The 22522-nt window shown below is 46.5% G+C and overlaps 1 protein-coding gene across 3 annotated transcripts; it reads left to right on the top strand.

The window, feature by feature from the left end:
- Nucleotides 1–1961: 1961 nt before the first annotated feature.
- Nucleotides 1962–21206, top strand: WSCD1 (WSC domain sialate O sulfotransferase 1). Of its 3 annotated transcripts, none has more exons than XM_021533081.4 (9): nt 1962–2096; nt 8304–8996; nt 11763–11877; nt 12333–12517; nt 15146–15267; nt 17259–17424; nt 17922–18086; nt 18750–18950; nt 19984–21206. In XM_021533081.4, the coding sequence occupies exons 2-9, from the start codon at nt 8570–8572 to the stop codon at nt 20334–20336; spliced, it is 1734 nt and encodes a 577-aa protein (XP_021388756.3). In that variant the 5' UTR covers nt 1962–2096; nt 8304–8569; the 3' UTR covers nt 20337–21206. The 3 variants fall into 3 exon arrangements, with proteins under 3 accessions (XP_021388756.3, XP_021388759.3, XP_085413287.1); XM_021533084.4 differs by having other exon boundaries at nt 2082–2370; XM_085557161.1 differs by lacking the exon at nt 1962–2096 and adding an exon at nt 2152–8070.
- The last annotated feature ends 1316 nt before the right edge of the window (nt 21207–22522 follow it).

Here is a 22522-nt window from a genome sequence, read left to right as displayed (position 1 = left end):
CACAGTCCTGCAATTCTATTGATTTAGGCCCCAGCCCAACACATTTTGAAAATGTCATTACATTTAACATTTGATTAATTTAATTTCAGTAAAACTAAATTAATTTCTCAGTTTCACAGCCTTAAAGCTGTATACCCACATGAAGGTTGGATGGGTTGCAATCTAACAGATGCACAACTTCTTGGGGTTGAGAATAGATCTCCACCCATCAGCATAAAATTTGAATGTTACACTGCTAAGCCTCTGGGTTTTCCGTTAATCAGAATTCACCAAATCACTCTAGGATTGTATCCCTATCAGTCCATCAGGTGCCACAGGACACTCATTATGAGCAAAAGCACTTCAGTTGTTCATGTTGAACTGAACAACCAGGTTCCTCTTCTCCAATGTCATGTGGAGATGGGAAAGCCAAGTGTCATTTAAGTAGTGTCAGCATCCCATTGTGGGATTCAGACCCCATTCTTGGGGTGCACTCATGGTGATGCATGATGCACACACTTGCATCTCTCAAGTCCATGGGACTGGTCAGAGCATGAAGCAATGTGCAGCATATTGAGAGGAAATAATCAGTCCCCATGTGGCATCCCACTTCCCTCTTTCCTCCCACATCCAAGAAAACCCAAGTGCTGTCTTCTCACAGCCAGGCAGGTGTTGGGTCTGATGTTTCTGATCCACATTCTGTTTTGACTCCAAGAGATGGATCTCCACAGGTTTCATTAGATATGTGTAGACCATAGGGTATTTCAAAACTCTAGGCAGGGGTGCAGCCAGCCCCCATTTAAATGTGGATGCTTTAAGAATAATTATCAATTGCTCAATCTCCATGTGAAGCAGCAGCAGGATGGAGCTGGAGCATGCAGGGAAGGTGGCAGTGCAGGCAATCCTGAGGACACCAGCAACTGCCTTTCAGCTCTCACATTTATAAATAATTTATTTCCAGCCACCTGTGCCCAGAATAACAATTTTCTGCCCAAAATCTCCTAGCTGATGCTGGGAGGCTGTCAGGGACTTGCTTTCCCGGGACCCTCTCGACCTCTTGGGAAGGGGTCCGGGTCTCTAGAGGGGCAGCTCTGAAGGGATGTGCCCCTAGTGGGAAGAGGCACGAGAAACAAACACGGGAGCATCCGTTCAGCTGATCGCATTAGGGCTTCTCGCTGCTGCTGCTGCTGCCATTCAGCCCTCTGTCGATGCAGCCATCCGTGCCTTTGGACAAACACCCAGGCAGAGGGAATGGGTAGGTCTGGAAACGTCGGCAGCTGCAGAAGGCTGCAGAGCTCTGCTGAGAGGCAGCCTTAGAGGAGAGGCTGCTTCCCCGGGCAGGGGAGCGTTATGAAACACGAGCGCACTGGCTGTGCTTGAGGATTTTGGCAGCGCAGGCGGACGCCGCTTCCATCCTGCCTGTTGGAGGCCATGGAGCGGCTCCCTCCGGCCGGCTCCCGCAGGGCGCAGGACCCCGGCGCCCCGGCCCGGTGAGCCGCAGGGACCCGGAGAGCTGCAGGGACCCGGAGAGCCGCAGGGACCCGGAGAGCTGCAGGGACCCGGAGAGCTGCAGGGACCCGGAGGGCTGCAGGGACCCCGGAGAGCTGCAGGGACCCGGAGAGCCGCAGGGACCCGGAGGGCTGCAGGGACCCCGGAGAGCTGCAGGGACCCCGGAGAGCTGCAGGGACCCCGGAGAGCCGCGGGGACCCGGAGAGCTGCAGGGACCCCGGAGAGCTGCAGGGACCCCGGTGAGCCGCAGGGACCCGGAGAGCTGCAGGGACCCGGAGAGCCGCGGGGACCCGGAGAGCTGCAGGGACCCGGAGAGCTGCAGGGACCCCGGAGATCCGCAGGGACCCGGAGAGCTGCAGGGACCCCGGAGAGCCGCGGGGACCCGGAGAGCTGCAGGGACCCGGAGAGCCGCGGGGACCCGGAGAGCTGCAGGGACCCGGAGAGCTGCAGGGACCCCGGAGAGCTGCAGGGACCCCGGAGAGCTGCAGGGACCCGGAGAGCTGCAGGGACCCCGGAGAGCCGCGGGGACCCGGAGAGCTGCAGGGACCCGGAGAGCTGCAGGGACCCCGGAGAGCCGCGGGGACCCCTGGAGGGACACGGCGGCAGCGGTGAGCGGGGCGCGGACAAGAGCTGGGCGAGTTCCCGACAGGGCAGCGGGAGGGAGCGGAGCGCCGCAGAGCCGGGCACGGCACCGAGCGGGGCGCGCAGGATTACGGCTCTGCGCGCTGGAAGCGGGAGCCAGCAGAGGGATTAGTAGGGAAGGGCAGAGGGAGCAGGATTTATCAGCTTTTCAGAGATGCATTACGGCCTTTTGTAATATTTCACTGGATTGCACAGGACTTTGCCTGGCTACAACAGTGGTTCCTCAGCCACAGAAGAGAGGTGAGGTTTTTCCTCTTTTTCTTACACCGTTCAGTATCTGCCTCTGTGAGCCGTGTGCCAGCTGGCCTGGGCACGAGCAATAGCCAGACAACTTTTTCCAGGCTGAGGTATCAGCATTCATTGCAATCTCAATGACTATTTGTTTCACTAATTAATCCACAGCATCTAATTCAAGGGGTTTAGCGGCATTATTTACAAAGACTGCAGGTTGCTCTCGAGATGCCCTTCCCCAAGCATCCGTGGAACATTACACTTGAAAAGTCAGCAATGGATACTGCAAGTGTATGTGTGTGTGTCACAGGCTAGTGAGGCAGGCTGGAATGTTCAGCTTCTCCCATCAGTTTCTGGAGCATCACTGTGCTGAATAAATAGACTCTATCAATGTTTAGTAGGTGAATGTTGCAGGAATTCAGATACTGAGAGTTTATGAAAGACATTTCTAAAACACCTATGATTAAGTTACAGAGCTCTGTGTAATTTTAATTCTAGTAATTTCCTTGTACACAGGGAAAGATCTCATCTTGTCGACCCTGTGGGCTAAGGCAAACATAAATATATGGTACATTTGTTATAACATTCTTGTGCAAAACTTCAACTACAGACCACATAGGAGCTTCTGGAAACCATAGATAGAGCATTATTTGCTGGGTGGTTGATCGCTTAATACCTAAGAACATACATCATTCATGAATGTTTTATTGTTAATTAAATACTTTTGAGATACAGTAATAGTTTGCTGAAAGCTTTCAGTTTGTGAGAGAATGGTGACAACAGACTGTATGCTACCTCTTGAGCACATATCACTCTGTTTACAGAATGCACACACATGGAATTGGAAGCACATGTACCCCTGAAATGTGGGTATGCATGTGTCTGCACGCATCTGTTCCATACTGGCATGGAATTAGTCCTGCTGATTACTGCATTATGACTTGAGCTAGGTAAAAAGTGTGGGATTAATGGAGAAATACCACAGTGTGATCTCTGCTCAAGCTGTCCCTGAGCACTTTCCAAGTCAGCACTCTCACAATAAGCCTTGCTGGACCATCTGCCTCCCGCAGGCTCCCTTTGCATACCCCACCTCAAAATCACCAACAACATTATTGTCTGGATTTACACCTATGTATGCTAAAAAATTGGTCTTAAAAAGCTGAATATCTAGTGAAAGTGCCACTAGGAAAGGATTTGCACAAGTTAGTGCCAACTTCTCCAGCTTCAGGCTACAGCTCTGCTCTGTGGCATTGCCTTTGCCTTCCAAAGTTGAATTATCTGTCTCTCTAAAGCACCTCCTCTATTGGATAAAGAGGGTATAATATATTTAAATTTGTGTTACTTTCAACTTGATTTGACCAGTTAATGGACTATAGAGTTTTTCACCATCTTTCTGCTAACTCCACATAAAGATTTTTTTCTTGTTTGTCATAGTTTGGTGTTATTTAAAGGTTTTAACACAATCTCACCATCAAAGATAATTTTGCAATCTGATTACATCTTGTAGCAAGCCCACCTGTAGCAAGTCATGGTAAACTTGCTGGAGAGCCCTCTCAAGCTGCAAGACTTGTCACTACAGCATGTGGAGAAATTTGTGTGCTTCTACCTAATTTCCAGTTTGGTGGCAGACCTCCCTTGTTGGAGGGAGGGAGACATGTGGGGTCAGCACAGTCACGTCCTTTAGCAAGGAAAACTTTGTAAGTTGTAAGAAGTGCTTAAAGTTTCTCAGAATGATTGGAATAAGGGGAACTGCAAACAGTTGGGAGGGTCCCAACATCAAATCTGTGGCTTAAGAGTTTTACCTCCTATATGCATTCACACAATTTGATATTTGTCTTGACTTTCCAAAACACTGAGAAAAAGGCAGCATGTATCCAAGGAAAAGGCTGCAAGACAGAATCCTTCAGCTGAGGCCTGACTGCATTTGTCCTCAAAGAAAGCTGACAAAAGAAAGGAGAGACAGGGCAGAGGGATGGATTTTTCTAAAAATAGTAATCATAAGTCCAATTCCCTTCAGTTTACAACAAGAAACATTATCTTGCTTCCTTGCCAGCAACTCTGAATTTGCAAAATCCTTCTGGTCTTTAGACAAGGACCAACTCTTGATGACCTGCAGCTGTCAATGCAGCACTGACCTGAGCTTCTGTGTGGAGCACACATTAAGGGACAGTCCCCAGTTAAGCAACCCTTCACCTGCAAGTTTGGGGCTGTTTTTCAGTGTCTTCAGCCTTTACCAGCATTCATGGCATCACTGAAAATATTCAGTCTTCCCTTAAAAATTCTGTAAATGCTCCTTCCGCTAGGAGAGTAAAATTGCCAAGAACTTTATCATGTTACTTTTATTTTTCTCTACAAATACGTGAATGCAGCTGCCTAGTGTGATATCTAACTCCGTCAGATTTTGTGAGCTCCTTTTGGAAGCAAGGTACTGATCTGCTTTTCCTTATAGCAACTCTTTTGGTGGCAAGAGATCCTTTCCTGAAGTCCCAGCACCCTGTAGATCTGTGCTTCCACTCTCCATTCCCAAAGCTGATAATTTCCAGTGCTAATTCTTGCCCTTTTTTTCAGTGCAGTGTTAACCCTTTCATTGCCCTCTTCACCTAGAGGTCTCCTCTGCCATTTAACCATTCTCACTGCCCATCAATTATCCATCATTGTCTTTTCAATTGTAATTTTATGATTTTATTAACAACTTCAAATCCTTATGGTCCTAAGCCCCCTTTGGCTGTGAGAACTGATAAATAGGAATAAAGGCTTGTTTTCTTCCATTTCACTTCGTTCATTTTAGGTGAAACATGCATGAAAAAGACAAATGCCACATTTTCTATTACAGATACTAGTTCTTTCCTCCTTAGTCTTTCCTTTTAAATATCATAATCAGAAGTGATGCCCTTCAGCTCTTTTAGGCATACTTTGATGATATTGCAATATGCAGTTTATGGAAAAATCAAATTACAGTTTTTATTTCAGCAGCATTTTGCTATTTCCCCACTAAAAAGCAACATTTAATTTTTGAGTTGCACATTTGCAGCAGTGGTTGTGGGCGGAGAGTCTGCTTATTTATTTGGTTGGGTTTTACTACAATGTACTGTCATGGCAACTGCTCTAAGAGTGAGTGCATCTGGAGGTAATTCGTACACATCATGTCGAATGCAGCAAAATTACCTTGTACCATTTAAACTTTTTCAACCACTGGGCAAGGTTACCCCTTTGAGACTCCGGAGCAGCTTCTTCTTACTAAACAAACAAATACATAAACAAACTTGGCAGAGCACTAGGAGCAATGCCAAACATTTCTTGATGTTTGGATGCAGAGCCTGCTGCACAGTTAATTTAGGTCCAGTACCTTGGGTGTTTTCCCCAGTTCTGCTGATGCACAGCAAGCTTTCCATCCTGTTCATGTGGAGGCAGAATGTTGTGCCCAGCCCAGGTGCTGTTTGGGCAGGCATTGGCCAGACTAGTCTCCCTTGGCTCCAGGAGGCATTGCCATGTGCTGCCCAGGCAAGTGCCAGATCCTCTCATCCTGGCATTGACGTGGCCTCTAGCTGTTTCTTTTTTCATCACTACAAGTATGGAGAAACTATCAAAATCCACTGACCAATCACACAAGTGGCATTAAAAGGGACTAAATTGAGCCAGTGAGGCAGTTTCAAGCATAATATTCCTGGCCTTTGCTACATGGTCTTGATGGCTCTTTTCCAGCCAAGATGTGGGCACTGCTTGATGAGACAGAAAGCTCCAGCTATCCCAGCATGGCCTCTCCAACACCAGCAACACAGAGTCATCTGAGAACTTGGGCTTGAAGCATTTCTCTCGGTGAATAAACCAAAAGAACTGTGAAACCCTGAATTACAGCTGGGTAGAAATGACTGCAAATCTGATATATTTATCTAGTCTTATCTTTTTGCTGGGTGGGGGGGAAATCTTAAGCCTTTTGAAGTGCTGTGTGAGTGCAGACGTTGCCATCTCACCGCTGAGGGCTTGCAGCAGCTGCACTGGGCAGAGCTGCCTTGGGCTGAGAGAGCCTGGCCACCGAGGCCCCTGCCCTGCTGACCCAGCCTCACCTCGAGGCACTGCACGGAGCGTGGCCATCCCAGCCCCAATCTCAGGTGGCCAATACCTGCACACTGCTGCTTTCAGATCACACAGCCTCCACTGGGAACAGCTCAAGTTTACAGTAGCCCCATGGCAGGAACAACTAGTGAATCAAATCCCACCTATGCTCATAGACAATATTTCTTCAGATGAATTAGTGCAGTAACATCCTGCAGGATCTAATTATTGCTAATTTTCCATTCATTTGTCTCGATACATCTGACCCTTTTACTGCAATTCTTGAGCACTCACAACATTGATCAGAGATTTAACTCTAAGGGTCAGCTCTTTAGCTGGTGTAAATCAATGCATTTTCTTTGGCTTTGGAGCTGATCCGAAGGGAGGAGTGTAACTTCTGCTGCAGAGAGAGCAGTCAGAATTCACTGAAGATGCTATAGCCTGGCAGTGCTTCGCAACTGCTCATGCTCACCAGCCCTTGGAGAAAGAGTAGCAATCAGCACATTGAATACTTCTGGATATTACTCAGTCCTCTACAATTAAAATCAGCATACATGTGCTTTAAAAAATACCAGTAATAATACCAGTACCTAAATCAGGTCTTCAAGATCATCTGAATTGTATGATTCGAGACAGAGACTCCTGGCTTGTGACAGCCTCATTTAGGAATTGAAGATAAAAGGTCACACAAAAGGAATTCAGGCTCAACTGACAAAAGATTTAACTGAGCCTTAATTTACTTTTGTCCTAGAAGTTTTGGATCTTTGGTTTGGTTGCTATCTAAGACAGAAAGAATTTGCACAACCAAATGAAAAAGGGAATGGGTGGAGACTAAATTGGTAACATTTATTTAATAAAGCAGCATAAGTGAGCATCCACAAAACTTTCAATCAACAACTGAAACAAGAAACAGTGAGCAGATGTACGTTGCCAGGACTGTGGATTTCAGGAGTGTGCCCCAACTGCAAGCTAAGCAAAAGTCATATTTTCTTTTCTGGAAAACACTGCATCTTTTCTCAACACTTGCCTGGCTCCACAGAGAAAGGATAGACTGGGAAAACATGAATTTATGGGGAGATGCCAGCTTTTATTTGCCACGGGAGGTTAAAGGTTCCCTACAGTACAAAGGAGATTTTCTTGCCCAGACAATCCCATCGTGGTACATATCAGCAGAAGTAAAGCTGCAAAACTCAGCAATGATCAAGAGAGATCTGCTGAACTTGAGCTGAAATTTTTTCAAACATTCACTAGTTTTTCTCTATATGCATTCCCACATCAACAATTGGCAATATGAATCCAGTAAAAAAAAAAAGCAGGATCTCTGGTTTCTGTTAAAACAACACACACAGAACCCCCAAATATCCTTCCAACATAAAGTTCAATTTCTTTGTGCTGCACAGAGATTAATAATTATTATCTTATCTATTGTGAGTTGATGCAATTTCTTTTTTCCTCCCACACACCCACACTTCTGTTTCCTTCTGATCTTCATTTGTAGCTGAGCTACTGTTTAGCTGAAAGGAAGGAATTTGTTAATACCTCCCTAAAAAGATGCCTGTTCATGCAGTGACAAAGGATGGAGATGTTGGCTATTGATAAAAGAAAATAAAGAACTTATTTTCCAAACATCCGAAGAGAAATAACCTCATCATTAAGGTATTGCTTGTACATTCCAAGTTAAAAGAAAGAAAATAAAAAAGTCAGAAGATCTGAAACTCTCTTGAGCTCAATCATTCTCATTTGACTGTAGTTCTTAACATGCATAATTATAAACAACAGATGGAGAAATGCTCAGATAAAGCCAAAAGGGGTGGGTGGGGGAAAGTCACCCTGATGATGGATGTTTTCAATTTGGATGCGAACCAGCTTTAAACCCCTTGGTCTTTCAGGTTTCAGCATCGGCTGTTTGGCAGCTCGGCAGGGCACAATGAAGGCATCACCCCAGGAGCCCACGGAGCCCCTGAGTCAGCCAGGCGCCTGAGGCTGGCAGCAGTGCCACAGCAGACTGGTCTCTGCTGCAGCCAGCTGGGAAGAAGCTTTTCATCAGGAGAAGGAACCAAAGTGATGGGCTGAACTTATGGGAGGAATGAGTGTCTGGTCAGGCGAAGATTTGGAGGCCTGTTGGGAAGCGTGAAGGGCCAGTTTCAGTAAGGGCATGGCCAAAGCTTTCTTCAGGCTACAGAAGTTTCTCCGTCGGATCCAGTTTCTGCTCTTCTTCCTCACAGCAGCTTACCTGATGGCTGGCAGCCTCTTGCTACTGCAGCGGACCCGCTTGGTTCTCCAGCAAGGTTCGCGTGGGACCCCCACTAACCAGGCCCTGCCTGTGCTGGAGGAGATGAGCAGGGTTGGGATCATAGACCCCAGGGCCCAGCAGAACCCCCGCCCCGGCCCCAGGCTGCTGGTGGGCGCGGATGCACTGCAGGAGCCGGCCCTGGACCAGCGGCACAGCCCGCACTGGCTCACGTCTCGCAACTCGGAGCTCAGGCAGCTGAGGAGAAGGTGGTTTCACAGGTTCACCAGCGATCAGGAGCCCCTGCAGACAGCAGGATTGAAAGCAATGAAGCACACTGTTGAACACAAAGGTAAGGGACGGAGCCTGCCCATTCACACGCGTAGCCTGCACTTTGCTGACCTCAGGGAGACACAGGTGAGCATCACACGCTCCTGCAGGTCTGCCTTCCTCCCTGCTCATCACCACTTTCAAAACAGTTCTTAGGCATATGCCTAGGCCAAAGTACAAAGGATCCATGCTGGATGACTGCTGTGCCCTCACTGCAGCAGCAAAGTATTGATTTATAATCTTTGATGCTTTGCCTTTTAGAGGAACTAGTTTTTCTTGGAGATGTTTCACTGATAATAAAACGGGAATGGGATCTGGATGACTAGACACCACATTTCAGAACTGCTTTTTTAGTTTGTTGAATTAATTTGCCCAAAAAAAAGAGCACAAAATCCCATAAAATGGGTGCCACATCATGCTACTTACTGAGGGAATTGTCAGAAATGGGAATGAGAAGGTGATAGTGGTGGGAGATGAGTCATGCAGTGTGAGTCAGGAAAACTGAGCTGCTGGAGTTACCTGAAGCTCCAAGCTGGAGCTGCTCCACAGATCCTTCAGAGCACCCTGTTGGTGGCAGCTTTTGGTGGCAGGGGAGAGACTGAGAGCTGCTCAGCCAGGACCTTGCTGAGGTTCTAGCTACTGATGAGAGGAGCCAGAAGTACTATTTATTTGTACATCTCACCATATTGAACTGTAGATTAAAATATGCATCATTTGAATATCTGATTGAACATGAAGGGACATTATTAATAACAATATTGTCAACAAGCATTGGAATGCCTTTGAAGGTAATTAATTAAAACTTAACTACCTACGTAGAGCATGTTATCTTCTCCAATTCATTTATAGTAAACTTAGAGGCTTGTTATTTCATTATGGATCCCTTTCAACACCTAATGAACTCCTCCATGCTTTTAATGCTTAATGATGTTTCAGTGATGCCCTGTGGTTCCTGCTTAGTAGAGCAGCACTGCCTGACCATGGAGGCTGGGCTTGTGCACCCCTCATGGGTGTCATCCTAATAAGGCTGTGGTGGCTCCGAGGCAGTGCAGCTCTGTCCTCGGGGCTGCTAGCCAGCCCTTCAAAGGCTTCCCCAGGCAGACCCTTAACCCAAGCCACAAACAATGGCATATCCCCAGCCTATTGTGACCTCCCAGCTCACCTTGCCTCTCTCTGTCTCCACCCAGGAGCACGTGGCCTTTGCTGAGAAAATCGAAGTATTTTCTTTTCTCCAGGTCAGGCTATCTCACCTGCTGACATTGCAAGTGGCTCAGGGCAGGGACCACACTTTTCCTGACAGGGACACTGACAAATGCTGTTAGTACAACTGTGAGAGTTTTCTATTCTGATTGCTCCCAGTGGATGGAGTTTTGCAGTTTCCCATGCCTAGTTCTGCCATTGAACAGGATGCAGAGGTGACAGGGACTGTGTCACTGACATGACATGCTACTCTGAGACTGTGGCATCTCCGTGACTCATTCATGGGAGGATGTGAACGAGAAATTGCTGCCAGGCTGGTGGTGCCTTGGAGGGACACAGGGAGGAGGGCACAGGGTGCCTGGCCTGCCCAGGACTCCCCGTCAGGTTCTTCAGCATCCTCAGTTTTCTGCTGCTACAGGTTTGAGACAGAGTACCCAAATCAAAAGTTTCCAGTAAAATGTGGAGCATCTTTGCTGCAAGTGTGTGACTCCCACCTCTTTAATAGTGTGCTGGGGGTGTGTATTCACAGCTTGTGAATTTTCTAATTACACAGTAGCAAATTACCATGTGCAGGTCTTTGAATCTACAGTTGTGTTTGTAATATTTAAATGTTTGATTTATTATTCCTGGCTCCAAAATCCCTGGTGGAGCAACTCAAACTTCTGTTTTCTTGAGGATTAGTTTCCTAGTTTCTAATGTTTTCTAGTTTCATTTTTCACCATATATTCTTTTCTTGTCCACATTATTTAATGTGTGCTTATATTATTTAATTTCCCTGTCTTATCATCTCAATGTTGTTATTTCTAAAGTAAAATTTCCTTTTTTCCTTCATATTTTGATGATAAAATGTACTTATAGACATACAATTGCTGTATAATAGTAGGACTCCACATCGTCATCCCAATTGTATATTAAAAAATGGGCTGGATTTTTATAGTATTTTGTTCACGACAACAAAAATTAGGCTGAGCACTGAATGCAGTCTAAGAAACATTTATCTTTCTTATGCTAAGTAAAGCAAGACATATTTGAAGAGATTCCTTTACACCAGAGAGGAGATAGCTCAGTGTGATGGTTACATTGTGCTGCCTAGTTAAAAGTGAATTTATCTTTCCATTACAGCTTTAATGTAACTCTCTATATCCAAAGAAAATTGATTTTCTTAATATTTCTCTTGCACCATCTCATTATCAGCTAGAGATTTTAAAGAACACTTGGGAGAAATCCAAGAGGATTTCTGGAAATTTTTAGCATTTGAAGGCTACATTCTCCTGTACTTTAGAGAAGTGCAGTGTTTTGTCACCCAAAGGAGAGAGCTCAGCAGGCAGCAGCTGCATGCAGGAGCTGCACTCCTGGGTGGGTTGTGGTCTGCTGAAAGGAAGTTGTGGAAGGGAAAGTCTCACTTCCTTTTTGCCCATTTTCACAGGACAGTGGCACTGACCCCTTACCAAGATTCAGTAGCAATGGAGAGGTCTGCAGAGGGTGTGGGACCCCCAAACAGACTGGGACTTGACCAAAGGCAGCCCTGCTTGCAGTGTGAAGCACTTGATAAGCTGTGTTGCCTAACCCTGGTCTTGTATGCACACAGGCACCTACATGGGCTGCTTCACTCAGGATTCGAGGGAGAGGACACTGAAGGGAGCTGTCTTTTATGACTTAAGAAAAATGACAGTAGCTCACTGTCAAGAAGCTTGTGCTGAGAGGTGAGTGGTATTTTTTCACTGCAAGTTTTCTCTTTTTTGGCAATAAGTGGAACTGAATTTGAAATGGGAAAATCATTCCTATGTTAAACACGCAGCATCTATGAAAACAGTGATTATCTCATACCTTCAGGCACAGCATAGCTCTGCTGCACTGCTGTCTATTCTCTGTGGCACCATGGATACTTACATTATATCGTCTTTTGTCCTGGTCAAAAATGACTGGTTAAATAGTCTTTGTAAGATATCTATCTTTTGATAGATATTGGTCTCTAGCCCCTATCTTGTTGAGGGGCTGCCCCTGCTGAGGAGGCTGTGCTGTCTCCAGGACGGACTCAGCCCCAGAACAGGAGCATAGGCTGCATGCAGGGACATGGGGACAGGTTCGTCCCTTGCTCAGGTAAGCCTGGGGAGCAGACGGGCCCCTCTGTGACAGTGGCTGGTGTTTCTCCTCGCAGAGCTTACAGCTACGCGGGCCTGGCATATGGAGCAGAGTGCTACTGTGGGAACACGCTGCCAGCTGCTGCCGCCAAGGCCGAGGAGTGCAACAGCGAGTGCAAGGGGGAGAAGGGCTCTGTGTGCGGCGGGGTGAACCGGCTCTCGGTCTACAGCCTGGAGCAGCTGCGGCCAGCAGCCAGGCCACGTAAGTGTGCGTGTGACCGCACAGGGGAGGCCGCAGGGGAGAGATGGCACGGCCAGGCTGAGTACAGGGGCTGTCCCTGCTGCCTGTCTCACTCCGTTTGTCACCAGAGTTTGAGGCAGCAAAGGACAAAGGTGCCTGAAGGGCACAATGTCCATTTGCTGCTTGTCTGGTCCCTGGCTCCTCCCCAGAATATCACTGCTGCTCACCACCCCAGAGCGGGGACGTGTGCCTGGCACACTGCCTCGGGGCTGCCACCTACGAGGTTCCTGTCACCAGGGAGGAGACGCAACACAGCACAGAGTGACTGCAACAGAAGCAAAATTTCAGCTGAACAAAAACACTCCCTTTGGTAACTACTGAAGGGGTACAAACACAGGTGTGTTTAAGAAATAGCCTTGGAAGAGGTGCCCTGTAAGAGGAGGGCAGAAAATTACTCAGATCAAGGCCACCCTACGCTCAGATGATCCTAAACAAAATGAGTAATATGTGACTGCAGGGAATAAGTGGAGGTCAGAAAGAGCCACATCAATCCCTTTCCCGGGAGAAATGAGACTAGAGTTTTGTTTTTCCATGGAGTTCTGTTTCAGTGGGAGTTGGGAATTTTGTTCAATCTTTAGATAATCCATCGATACCCCATTGTTTAGTTAGCTTCTATGGGGGACTCAATGGATAAACCTTTAGGCAAACACAAAGCGCATACGAGATCTAAGCTGCTGATCAATCCTTGCAATTGGCAAGCTCACAAGACCTTATGGATGTTATTTGCTGAGAAGAAGCACCAAGATCTTAGGTTGTGTCATTATTGATGGTCCTTCATTTCTTCTTAAAGACAAGTCAAGGTTTGTACAATAATCCAACCAGCTAAATATAAATTATATATCAAAGGTACACAGACCTAAATTGCTACTGTCAGGCTGACAGACATGTTGGCAGGTTTCCCAGGACACGCATCGCTGTTTCAACCTCCAGTATGAAATATATATGCACATTCCTCAGGAAAAGACAGCATTTAATTTATTTTTTAAAGTATTAATGAATTACTCCTCAAATTAGTCTAGCCTGAAGCTAGAGTTGTAATTTTCTTGCCCTTAGAAATGCCTGATAGTTGTCTGTTTGAAGAATCCCCCAGACACAAACCACCTGAGAGGCCAAAAGAAGTATTAATCACAATGAACGAGTATGCTAGAAAGTAACTCAGAGATTGTAAAGGCCCCCATGATTTACGCTGTGTACTGTAGGGCACAGACCTCACATAAGTCTTTTATACAGAGCAGATTCAGTGACATCTCCACTTAAACCTTCCCAGACAGGGAAGGCTTGCTGTCTCCCCCCTGTCTCCCCTCCCTCTGCCCACTGTGGTTCCCCGGACACCCTGACTCCTGCCCCATGTCATGGTAAGGAAGCCCAGAGCGTGCAGCTGTGGCAGCCAGGGTGGCCAGGGTGGCTGTGGTGGCCAGGGTGGCTGTGCCTCAGGGTGTCCTTCCCCCAAAAAAAGTGGGCAGACCACACAGACCCGGATGTTTCCAGCATAATCCATGGCTGCATCCTGCTCCCTCCTGATGCCAGTGTAGGCAGGTTGAGCTTTCTTCCTGACCACTGAGAAACTCTAAACATGTTTGTAAACATTTTGTTTCAGAACTATATATCAGTGTGAGATTTAGTAGAATACCTTTCAAGAACATTCTGAGAAGTCCAAACACTCTTTTTATTCTTTGTTTCCATGCTCAAAGGGACCTGGTCCTAAGTAGACATCCTTTCAGCTTGGGTGGAGTTATTTTATTTTCACATCATCTGTGTCATCTCAGAGATCCAGCTCTGCTTCTAGTAAATGATCTGAATAGTTACAAGAACTAAATTTAAGCAGCTTCTCCTTAGATTGCTTTAGACTCTTGCTAGAGAGTCTGGCCTTTTCTGCCAAGAAATTCATGCAGAACCAATTGTTTTTTTTCATAACTGCACCACGTCTCTCCTGTCATTCAACTCACTTCCCACATCAGTTCTGGCAATGCCGTTTAAGGGAGCGACTGCAATAGTGCCAAGCTCTGTGGTGTTTCTGCAGAAGCAGGTGAAATCTGAGGCTGGTGCTGGAGACACAGTGGAAAGTGATCTCCCTGAGCAGTTGACAAAAGCCCGGTTTCGAGTCGGAAAGGCTGCAGCAAACTCTCTTGGCCCGAACGCGAGGGAGCAGAGGGGCAGATGAAGGGAAGGTGGGTCCGACGGCGACGACGGGGTTTTCAGGAGTCATTTACGTTCCTTTCCTTTTCTGATGCAGAAGCTTGGTAGATTTTTATCAGGGCTTTTAACTCATTGAGGGGAAAGCAGGTCTTCAGAGGAAACCAGGACCTGCAAATAATAGCAATGCCCTCCGCTGGTGAAATTAAACTCGGTGCTGCAGCGCTGCTTCCCGTGGTTAGCACAAAGATAAAGGCATGTGCTCCTTTCAGTACCACACAATTTGCAACACGTTTTTTCTAGCGTATATTATAGTTTCTATTATTTCTGCAACCTTTATAATATGAAATTTATTTTATTATTTCTGGCTTCTGAACCTAATATTATTCTTTGTGAAAGACGCAGGATACTACGGACATCGTTTTCATAAGAGAAATCTATTTCATATCCCCGCAGGGAGGAATGTTATCTATCGAGGATGTTTTAGAGCTCCAGAAAATTTAACAGACACCTTTCCAGCCTCATTGATACAGCCCAATTTGACGGTGGAGATGTGCTCTGAATTTTGCTCCAAGAAAGTAAGAACAGTTCTCATTTCACATCCTTTCTTTTATTGTTATTTTAATTTCTAATCTACTGAGGGAAGGGCAGAGATTAGTGCCTTAGAGCTTTGAATTTACAAATGAGTTTCTAAAGGACAAAACTCATCAGAGTAAATACCCAGTGATGCATCTGGTCCAACTGCTGGAGTGGGAATGGTGGGAGGGAAAGTCATCGGAGTGGTGCCACCAGACATGATACACAGGCAAGCTGCTCTAAGTAATGAGTATCGACCGAGAGGAGATCGATACCTTTTCCGTGCCACATTCCAATCAAGCCCTGAGCCACATCTGCCCCCGGGGGAGGTGGCTGCAGCTCATGGAGAGACATGCTGCCAGAGGGCGGATGTGGGCTGGCAGCATCCGAAAAAAAAGCTCTAGTGCCCTCCGAGGGAGCCAGTTCCACTCAAGGAGCCGTGCACAGGCCACGGGCAGGGCACCCTCTGCTTTAGTGGCTGTTGGTTCCCTTCCCTTCCTCCCCACTGTAATGGGGCTGGTTTTTTCTACACAGGGTTCACTAAATGGTCCAGTTTTGCCTGCAGCCACATTTAGCCTCATGCACCAAACTCAACGTTCAATTACTTTTTGCAACATCACAAAACTGATTAAAACTATTAGTTGGCTGATTACAATGCTTTGACCAGGACCCATGGCCTCAGTGCAATCTCCTCTCCCATGGAATAAGCAAATGGCCTCAGGTTGCACCAGGGGAGGGCTAGATTGGATATTAGAAAAAAGTTGAGATTTCTCATGCAAAACCCACTCCAGGTTTCTCTCTTTCCTCACTCATGTGCTGCCCAAGCCATGGGAAGGTTGTGCAGGTAAGGGTCAGCCTGCCCTGGGGACAGACACTGCACCACTGGCACCCTGCACTGACCGCCTTCTGAAGGTGCAGGAGTACAGAGGAGCAGTTATTTTGTTGCCTCACAGAACCTCCAGCCTTATGGAAAAGTTCATCACTTGCAGAGGCCACTTGGCATAAGGTACAAGGAACACTTTTATTCTAGGCTGTTTCAGGGCAGGGACATTTACTAATTTCTCAATCTGAGAAACACTGCTTCATTGTAAAGGAAAATATTCTGTTTGCAGGCAAACCTAGAACTCTTTCGCCCTTGGATCAAATCTGTAAATAGCTTTTGACAATGTCATATCTCATTCGCTAGGTAAATGTTGGCTGTTGGGCACACACAGCACACGAGTTGCATTCCACTCCTTATCAGAGGATGAATGCATGGGAAAGAGCAAGAGATAAGCTGCTCAGCGGTCCTGTCACATGCTCCCAGACTCCAAAAGACTTTTAAAAGGCAAAAAGTGTTGATATGGAATAGATGGACTGGAACATTCTGTGCTTCTGCACTCAAATACTGCCTGAGCTTCCTTCAGCCTTCTGCCCGCCCACACAGCCCTGTGCCACCAAGAGAGCACACAGGACTCTAAGGCAACCCAAATCTTTCTGTTAAACCTGAAAGTAGAAAACCTGAACTTTAGGGTCAGTAAGCAACTGAAAATTTCTTTGGCAAATATTTAGCACATTTGCCTCAAACTTGTTTTAATATTTACCACTATTAGCCCAGCAGCTGGGGTTTGGTACACCACCACTACACAGCTTTGCAACCTGTTACCCTTCCCTGGTAAGTTTGGTACACCAAAACCTGAATTACTCTGCATCAAATCAATTAAAAAACACTTCTTACAGACAATAATTTCCTTAAGAATTTATTCCTTTCAAATAAAACTAACTTCCTCATGATTGCACACCTTAGTAGGCTTCCTATCTAGAAGCAAGGTGAATTTCAAAATTTACAAATATGAAGACAGTAATAGGAAAGTAGCACGAGCTTTAGAATGACAATGCTTTGATCCTGACAGTGGCCTTGTGAAGACTTATTTTCTTTGCATGGCAGCATCATTCCCTGCAGGCTGTTGATGCCATGGCATTTACACACGGATCTATTTTCCCCCTTTTGCAGGAGTTCCCGTTGGCAGTGATCCGAGGGCAGGAATGCTACTGTGGATACCCCACCAGGCACTTCTCGCTGCGCGAGGGCACGGATGGGCGGCGCTGCAGCGGGACCCACAACGTCAGCAGCGCTGCTGGGGGACAGTACTGCCTGGTCTATCAGACACCTGTGCAAGGTACAAGCTCCAGCCTCACTGTGCCAGGGCCACCGCTGCTGGAAACAGCCCCTCTGCCCCTTCTGCAGTGGGTAAAAGTGATCTCATTTACAGCAGTCTGAGCCACAATAGTGGGTATCACCATACGGGCAAGAGTTTAGCAAACAGTCTTTCTCTAAATTCCCCTCTTGCAATCATGCTCATCAAGATGCATCTTTCCATTCTCTCATTACACAACACCTTTTAAGACAACTTGCTAGTAAGTACAATGGCTTGTTGCAGCTTTATCAAAAAAGCATTGCCTTACACAAAACCAGCAGAAACCTCTTTGAGGATAATCTCTTTGGCCTCATACAGCTGAATTAATTTTAGGAAGTAGCTGACTCATAACCAGACCAAATTCATACCCTATATTACTAAGAGAGAGAAGGAGGAAGTAATAAACTGTAATCAAGAGCTGTGTGTGTAATTATTAAAAAGCCACAATACTAACAATGAAGTATCTTCTCTCCCCACAGACACCCGCTGCACAGACAGGAAATTCTTAACCACTAAATCCAAAGTGTTTGTTGCTTTGTCAAGCTTTCCTGGAGCTGGGAATACGTGGGCACGCCATCTGATAGAGCATGCCACAGGATACTACACAGGAAGTTATTACTTTGACGGAGCCCTCTACAACAAAGGTATCGGAGCCCAAGAGACGGGACACAGGCAGCCCTTCCATAGCACAGAGCTTTGCTTATTGCCCTGTCATCTTTCTGCTTGAGCCAGCAGTGGCTGTTGCTGTGAGCATGACGGTACAATTTAAACACGCCTGGCCCGAGCAGCCTCCAGCAGTGCAGATGGCAGCAGGGACAGCTCCAGCAGCACGCTGCTCTGACAGGTAGCTGCCAACAGACCAACAGCCAGGCTCTCCACTTGTAAATGGGCACACTGCCTGCACTGGTGCCCTGTGCACACACTGCTCCCACCTGACAGGCTGGTCCAAAAGACCAGTCATCTAAACACAGTGGGTAAGACCCTTCAGCAAACATGTAGGTTAAATTTTCAAACATTACTAATTATTCTGGGAGAACTGTATCCTGAGGCAGCAGAAATTCAGCAAGTACCAAGCACTGGCCCTGTGAAAAGCTGCCTCATTGCAGTGTTGGGGCTGAGGATGCCTCCCCCAGCAGAGGGATAGCCTGGCTGCTAGCATGTGCCCAATGTGGTGGCTGGGGCTCCAGCCACGGTTTAGCTGACTGGCACAGTCAGACCAGCTTTACACCACTAGGGAATGATTTAGTGGGAAAAGGCACAGACATATAATCAGGCAAAGTAGCCAACAATCCTGTCTTGTAAAACAGGTTTCAAAGGAGAAAAAGATCACTGGAGAAGTAGAAGGACCATCTGTGTGAAAACACATGAAAGTGGCAAGACAGAGATCGAAATGTTCGACTCGGCGATCCTGTTGATAAGGAACCCATACAAGTCACTGATGGCAGAATTCAACAGAAAATACGCTGGGCATCTGGGCTATGCCACTGACCACAACTGGAAGAGCAAAGGTGAGCATTACCCCAACACAGGCAGGTTTGAAACCCATCTCCTCAGTGTGCTGGGAAGGGAGGACACACTAGGACCTGAGTGAGTGTTGCTATCAAATTCAGTGGGACTTGAGTCCTGCCACAGCTGAGATCAATCCCAAAACCTCTGACACTTGCACAGTGGAAGCAGTGTGGTCTTGCTGTACATCCACCCCCAGAGGGGAGGGGAGTGCAGCACCATTGCCACGGGCACGCAGAAGCATCACTGCACTGCTGGGCATAGAAAACATGCCCATGTACAGTATTCGGGTGCACAGCCCATTTGCCAGGCTGAGGTGAAGAAAATTTGCCCCTACAGCATGTAACGATGAGAAATCTAACTTTAGATTTGGAGGATCCAATGGAACATGACATTTCATGATGGGTATTTTAGAGTGCTGCACAGGTGCTACTGCACTGCAGAAAAATAAGGATAACAGCAATAAGTGGACCTGAAATTCAGTGTGCACTGAACACATGAGAAGGCTTCAGAACCTGCCTGCCACACTTCCCATGTTTGACTGGCAACTGGCTTGTGACTGCAATTTCCCCACTGGATACACTGCTGCTTTCAGACTCTGCAGCAAAAAAGCCATTTGGCTTCCATTTCTCCTTGTACATATTTTAGGCATTATAGCTGTGGCTTGGCAGGGGGCTGGGGGAAAAGGTGTCCTGTGTCACAGCACATGTCTTTCCCAATCTGATGTATCACCTTTCATCATTCACAACTCAAGACCTATTAATCAAAAACTGATAAAATAGCCCCCAGAAAAAAAGAAAAAGTCTGCTGGGAATGGCTTTTCCATACTGCAAACTGTGAATTGTTATATTTCAGCTACAAATGCTCTTAGTCCAGCCCAAAAGCTTTCACTAGGACTGTCTTGACTTCAGGAAATTAAATGATCAAAGAGAGCAAATAGAGATCAAGGTATCATTAATGTCTAAAGCAAAGGAAAATTGCTGACATGCAGCATGGCTAACACTGTCTCATTTTCCTGGTTTCCTGGTCATCCAGAGTGGCCGGATTTTGTGAACAGCTATGCCTCCTGGTGGGCCTCCCATGTCCTGGAGTGGCTGAAGTATGGGAAGCGCCTGCTCATTGTCCATTATGAGGAGCTGAAGCAGAGCCTCATCCCCAAGCTGAAGGAAATGGTGGAGTTTCTGAATGTGACAGTGACAGAGGACCGTCTGCTCTGTGTGGAGAACAACAGGGACGGGAATTTCAAGCGGTCTGGTGCTAAGCAAAAGAATTTTGAGCCATTCACCCAGGAAATGAAAAATCTTATCAACAGATACATCCTGACAGTGGATGAAGCCCTAAGGGGAAGAAATTTCTCAGGGCTGCCCAGGGAATATGTGCCAAGATGATAGGCTGGTATCGCACTGCTGTGGTTAAAAATGAAGTTGGTTGTTTTTTTTTTCTTAAAAAAACAGAAAAAAAGCCAAAAAAAAAAAAAAAGCAAAACTCAAACAAGCAAGAAGAAAAAAAAAGAAAAGAAAAAAAAAAAAAAAGAAGACCAGACCTCTTTAGCGGTTACGGCAAAGGTACTTGTGAAGGCTGCTGAGCAGTGCAGCAGTTGGGAATGCCTGGGTTTTGTCAGCCCCAAACCTGGCTCCAGAGGCATGGAGGAGACCCTGGAGGGGTGGCAGAGAAGGGAGTGCCACCTGTGCTAGGGGCTTGACACAGGTTTCTGCACCTTAATGTCTTCATCTGGAGAGTCACGGTGGGTCTAGGGGGACACCAGGGCCAAATGTCACCACGGTCAGTGCTCTTGGTTCTAGAAATGGTCAGCTGGGAAGACCTGGAGAATAGGGGCAAAGGGGGTGAACCCCAGTCCTTCTGGCCCCAGCAGGGGTAGGATCACACCTCCTACCTCATCCCTGAAATCCCTGGAGGAACTCCAAGGCAGTCCAACCTGGAAAACCACAGCTAGTCAGAGCTGCCCTCTGGAGCCCCTCCAGCAGCCATACAGGTTTGATTTTTAACTCCTGCAGTCACCTTGGGGTTTGTTTGATCCTGCAGGGGGTCCTTGTGCAGTGGGGAGAGAACATGGGCACCCAGGATGGCAGGGCAGCTGTCCCCATGATCCTGAGCCACTGGGCAGCTTGGAGGGGATTAATCCCTGTGGCCAAAGGGGCTGCCCTGCTGCAAGATGCTTCTGTTCATGTGAAGTAAAGGATTTCTTAAAACTTTGAGTGAAAATACTAATTTTAATAAAACAAGTTTATATAAAGGGAGATTAACTTCCTCTGCTTGTGTATCATTGGTGCTTTGAAAACAATACAGGACATGGAGTGATATGGTATGATAAAATATAATTTCCTCCCGAGAACCACAGTAAAGAGACCTTTCCAGGTCCGTTCTACACCGGTGGGGTGGGTTAGAATCAAACTGCATTATCTGGAGCAGTTGCTGCAGTTACACAGTGACTGGATTATGAGCGCTTATGCCGAAGGCAAAACAGATGATCACAGCCCTTGGATTTTTAGATATGTCAGAAGCTGCATTAACCTATAATACTTCTGAAATAAATCACTTAGTACCACCCTAGCAAAATTATATAGCTCATTTCATAGGAAAAAATTCAAGTCACAATGCATGAAAAACACAGAGAGGGAAGTGATTTAAAGGCAACACCTTGCTAATGACAAGAACATTTCTTTGACGAGTAAGGTTGTAAAGGAGTGGTCTGCAGTACAACTGCATCTTTCATGAAGCATCAAATATGCTGGAAAATAAACCAAATCTTCCATGCTGACCTGCCCTATTACAATGATATTCTGGAAAATTTTCCAAGACACACAAACATGCACGTGTGTGGTTGCGTGGGCAGCTGGCCCACATCCCCCACGCAGGGACCAGGAGGTTTGTCCCTGCCTGGAGTCTCCTGGAGCCTCTGCACTGCCTTCAGGGGCACAGGGCTGGGAGCCCACCCTGCAGCAGGGAGGGCAGAGCTGGGGCAGCACCCACCACCCCAGGGGATGGGGCACAGCTGCACCTGAGCCACTGCTCTGATGCAGGATTTCTGTTAAAATAATGTGCAGAACATTTGTTTTCTTAGGAGCACTCTTTTTTCCGCAGTCACTCATTTAAATGGATTCCACTGTGCTTGTTTTATGCCTTTCTTTATTCCAGCAGAGACTAAATTAAGCTTTGAAGTTTAGTGAGAAATTCTAATGGCATTCAACTTCAATGCTATTGCATGAATCCTGGGGAATTTAAAGAAAGGAGGAGAGCAACAGAAAAGAAACCACTCTTTTCTTGCTTTCTACAGCCTGATCCTGAAATGGCTGACTTTGAAAATAACCGTAGTGCCTAACTTTATGCATTATTCATATATACTGAAGCATGTAAACACAGTTTTCAAAGGTTAAAATTTAACTCTTTTCCTGTACAGGTTACAATTATTTAATATTTTGACACGGCAACTTACATCATTAATATCAAGCAGCACATAGGGGGAAAAAGTGACCTAAAACAAGCATGAACTTTTCTCATTAGTATGGAACATATTAGCCAGAAAACAGTCAGACTACAAGTATGCATAAGGTCT

The sequence above is a fragment of the Lonchura striata genome, chromosome 19 (assembly GCF_050655825.1).
Source record: "Lonchura striata isolate lonStrDom1 chromosome 19, ASM5065582v1, whole genome shotgun sequence".
Lineage (NCBI taxonomy): Eukaryota > Metazoa > Chordata > Aves > Passeriformes > Estrildidae > Lonchura > Lonchura striata.
Note: the sequence above shows the minus strand (reverse complement) of the source record. Positions and strands in the feature narration are given on the sequence as shown.

Coding starts and splice junctions, on each gene's coding strand:
- WSCD1 (XM_021533081.4), top strand. CDS start 8,570: ATGGCCAAAGCTTTCTTCAGGCTACAGAAGTTTCTCCGTCGGATCCAG. Junction 8,997..11,762: donor GCACACTGTTGAACACAAAG/GTAAGGGACGGA, acceptor GTATGCACACAG/GCACCTACATGGGCTGCTTC. Junction 11,878..12,332: donor CAAGAAGCTTGTGCTGAGAG/GTGAGTGGTATT, acceptor TTCTCCTCGCAG/AGCTTACAGCTACGCGGGCC.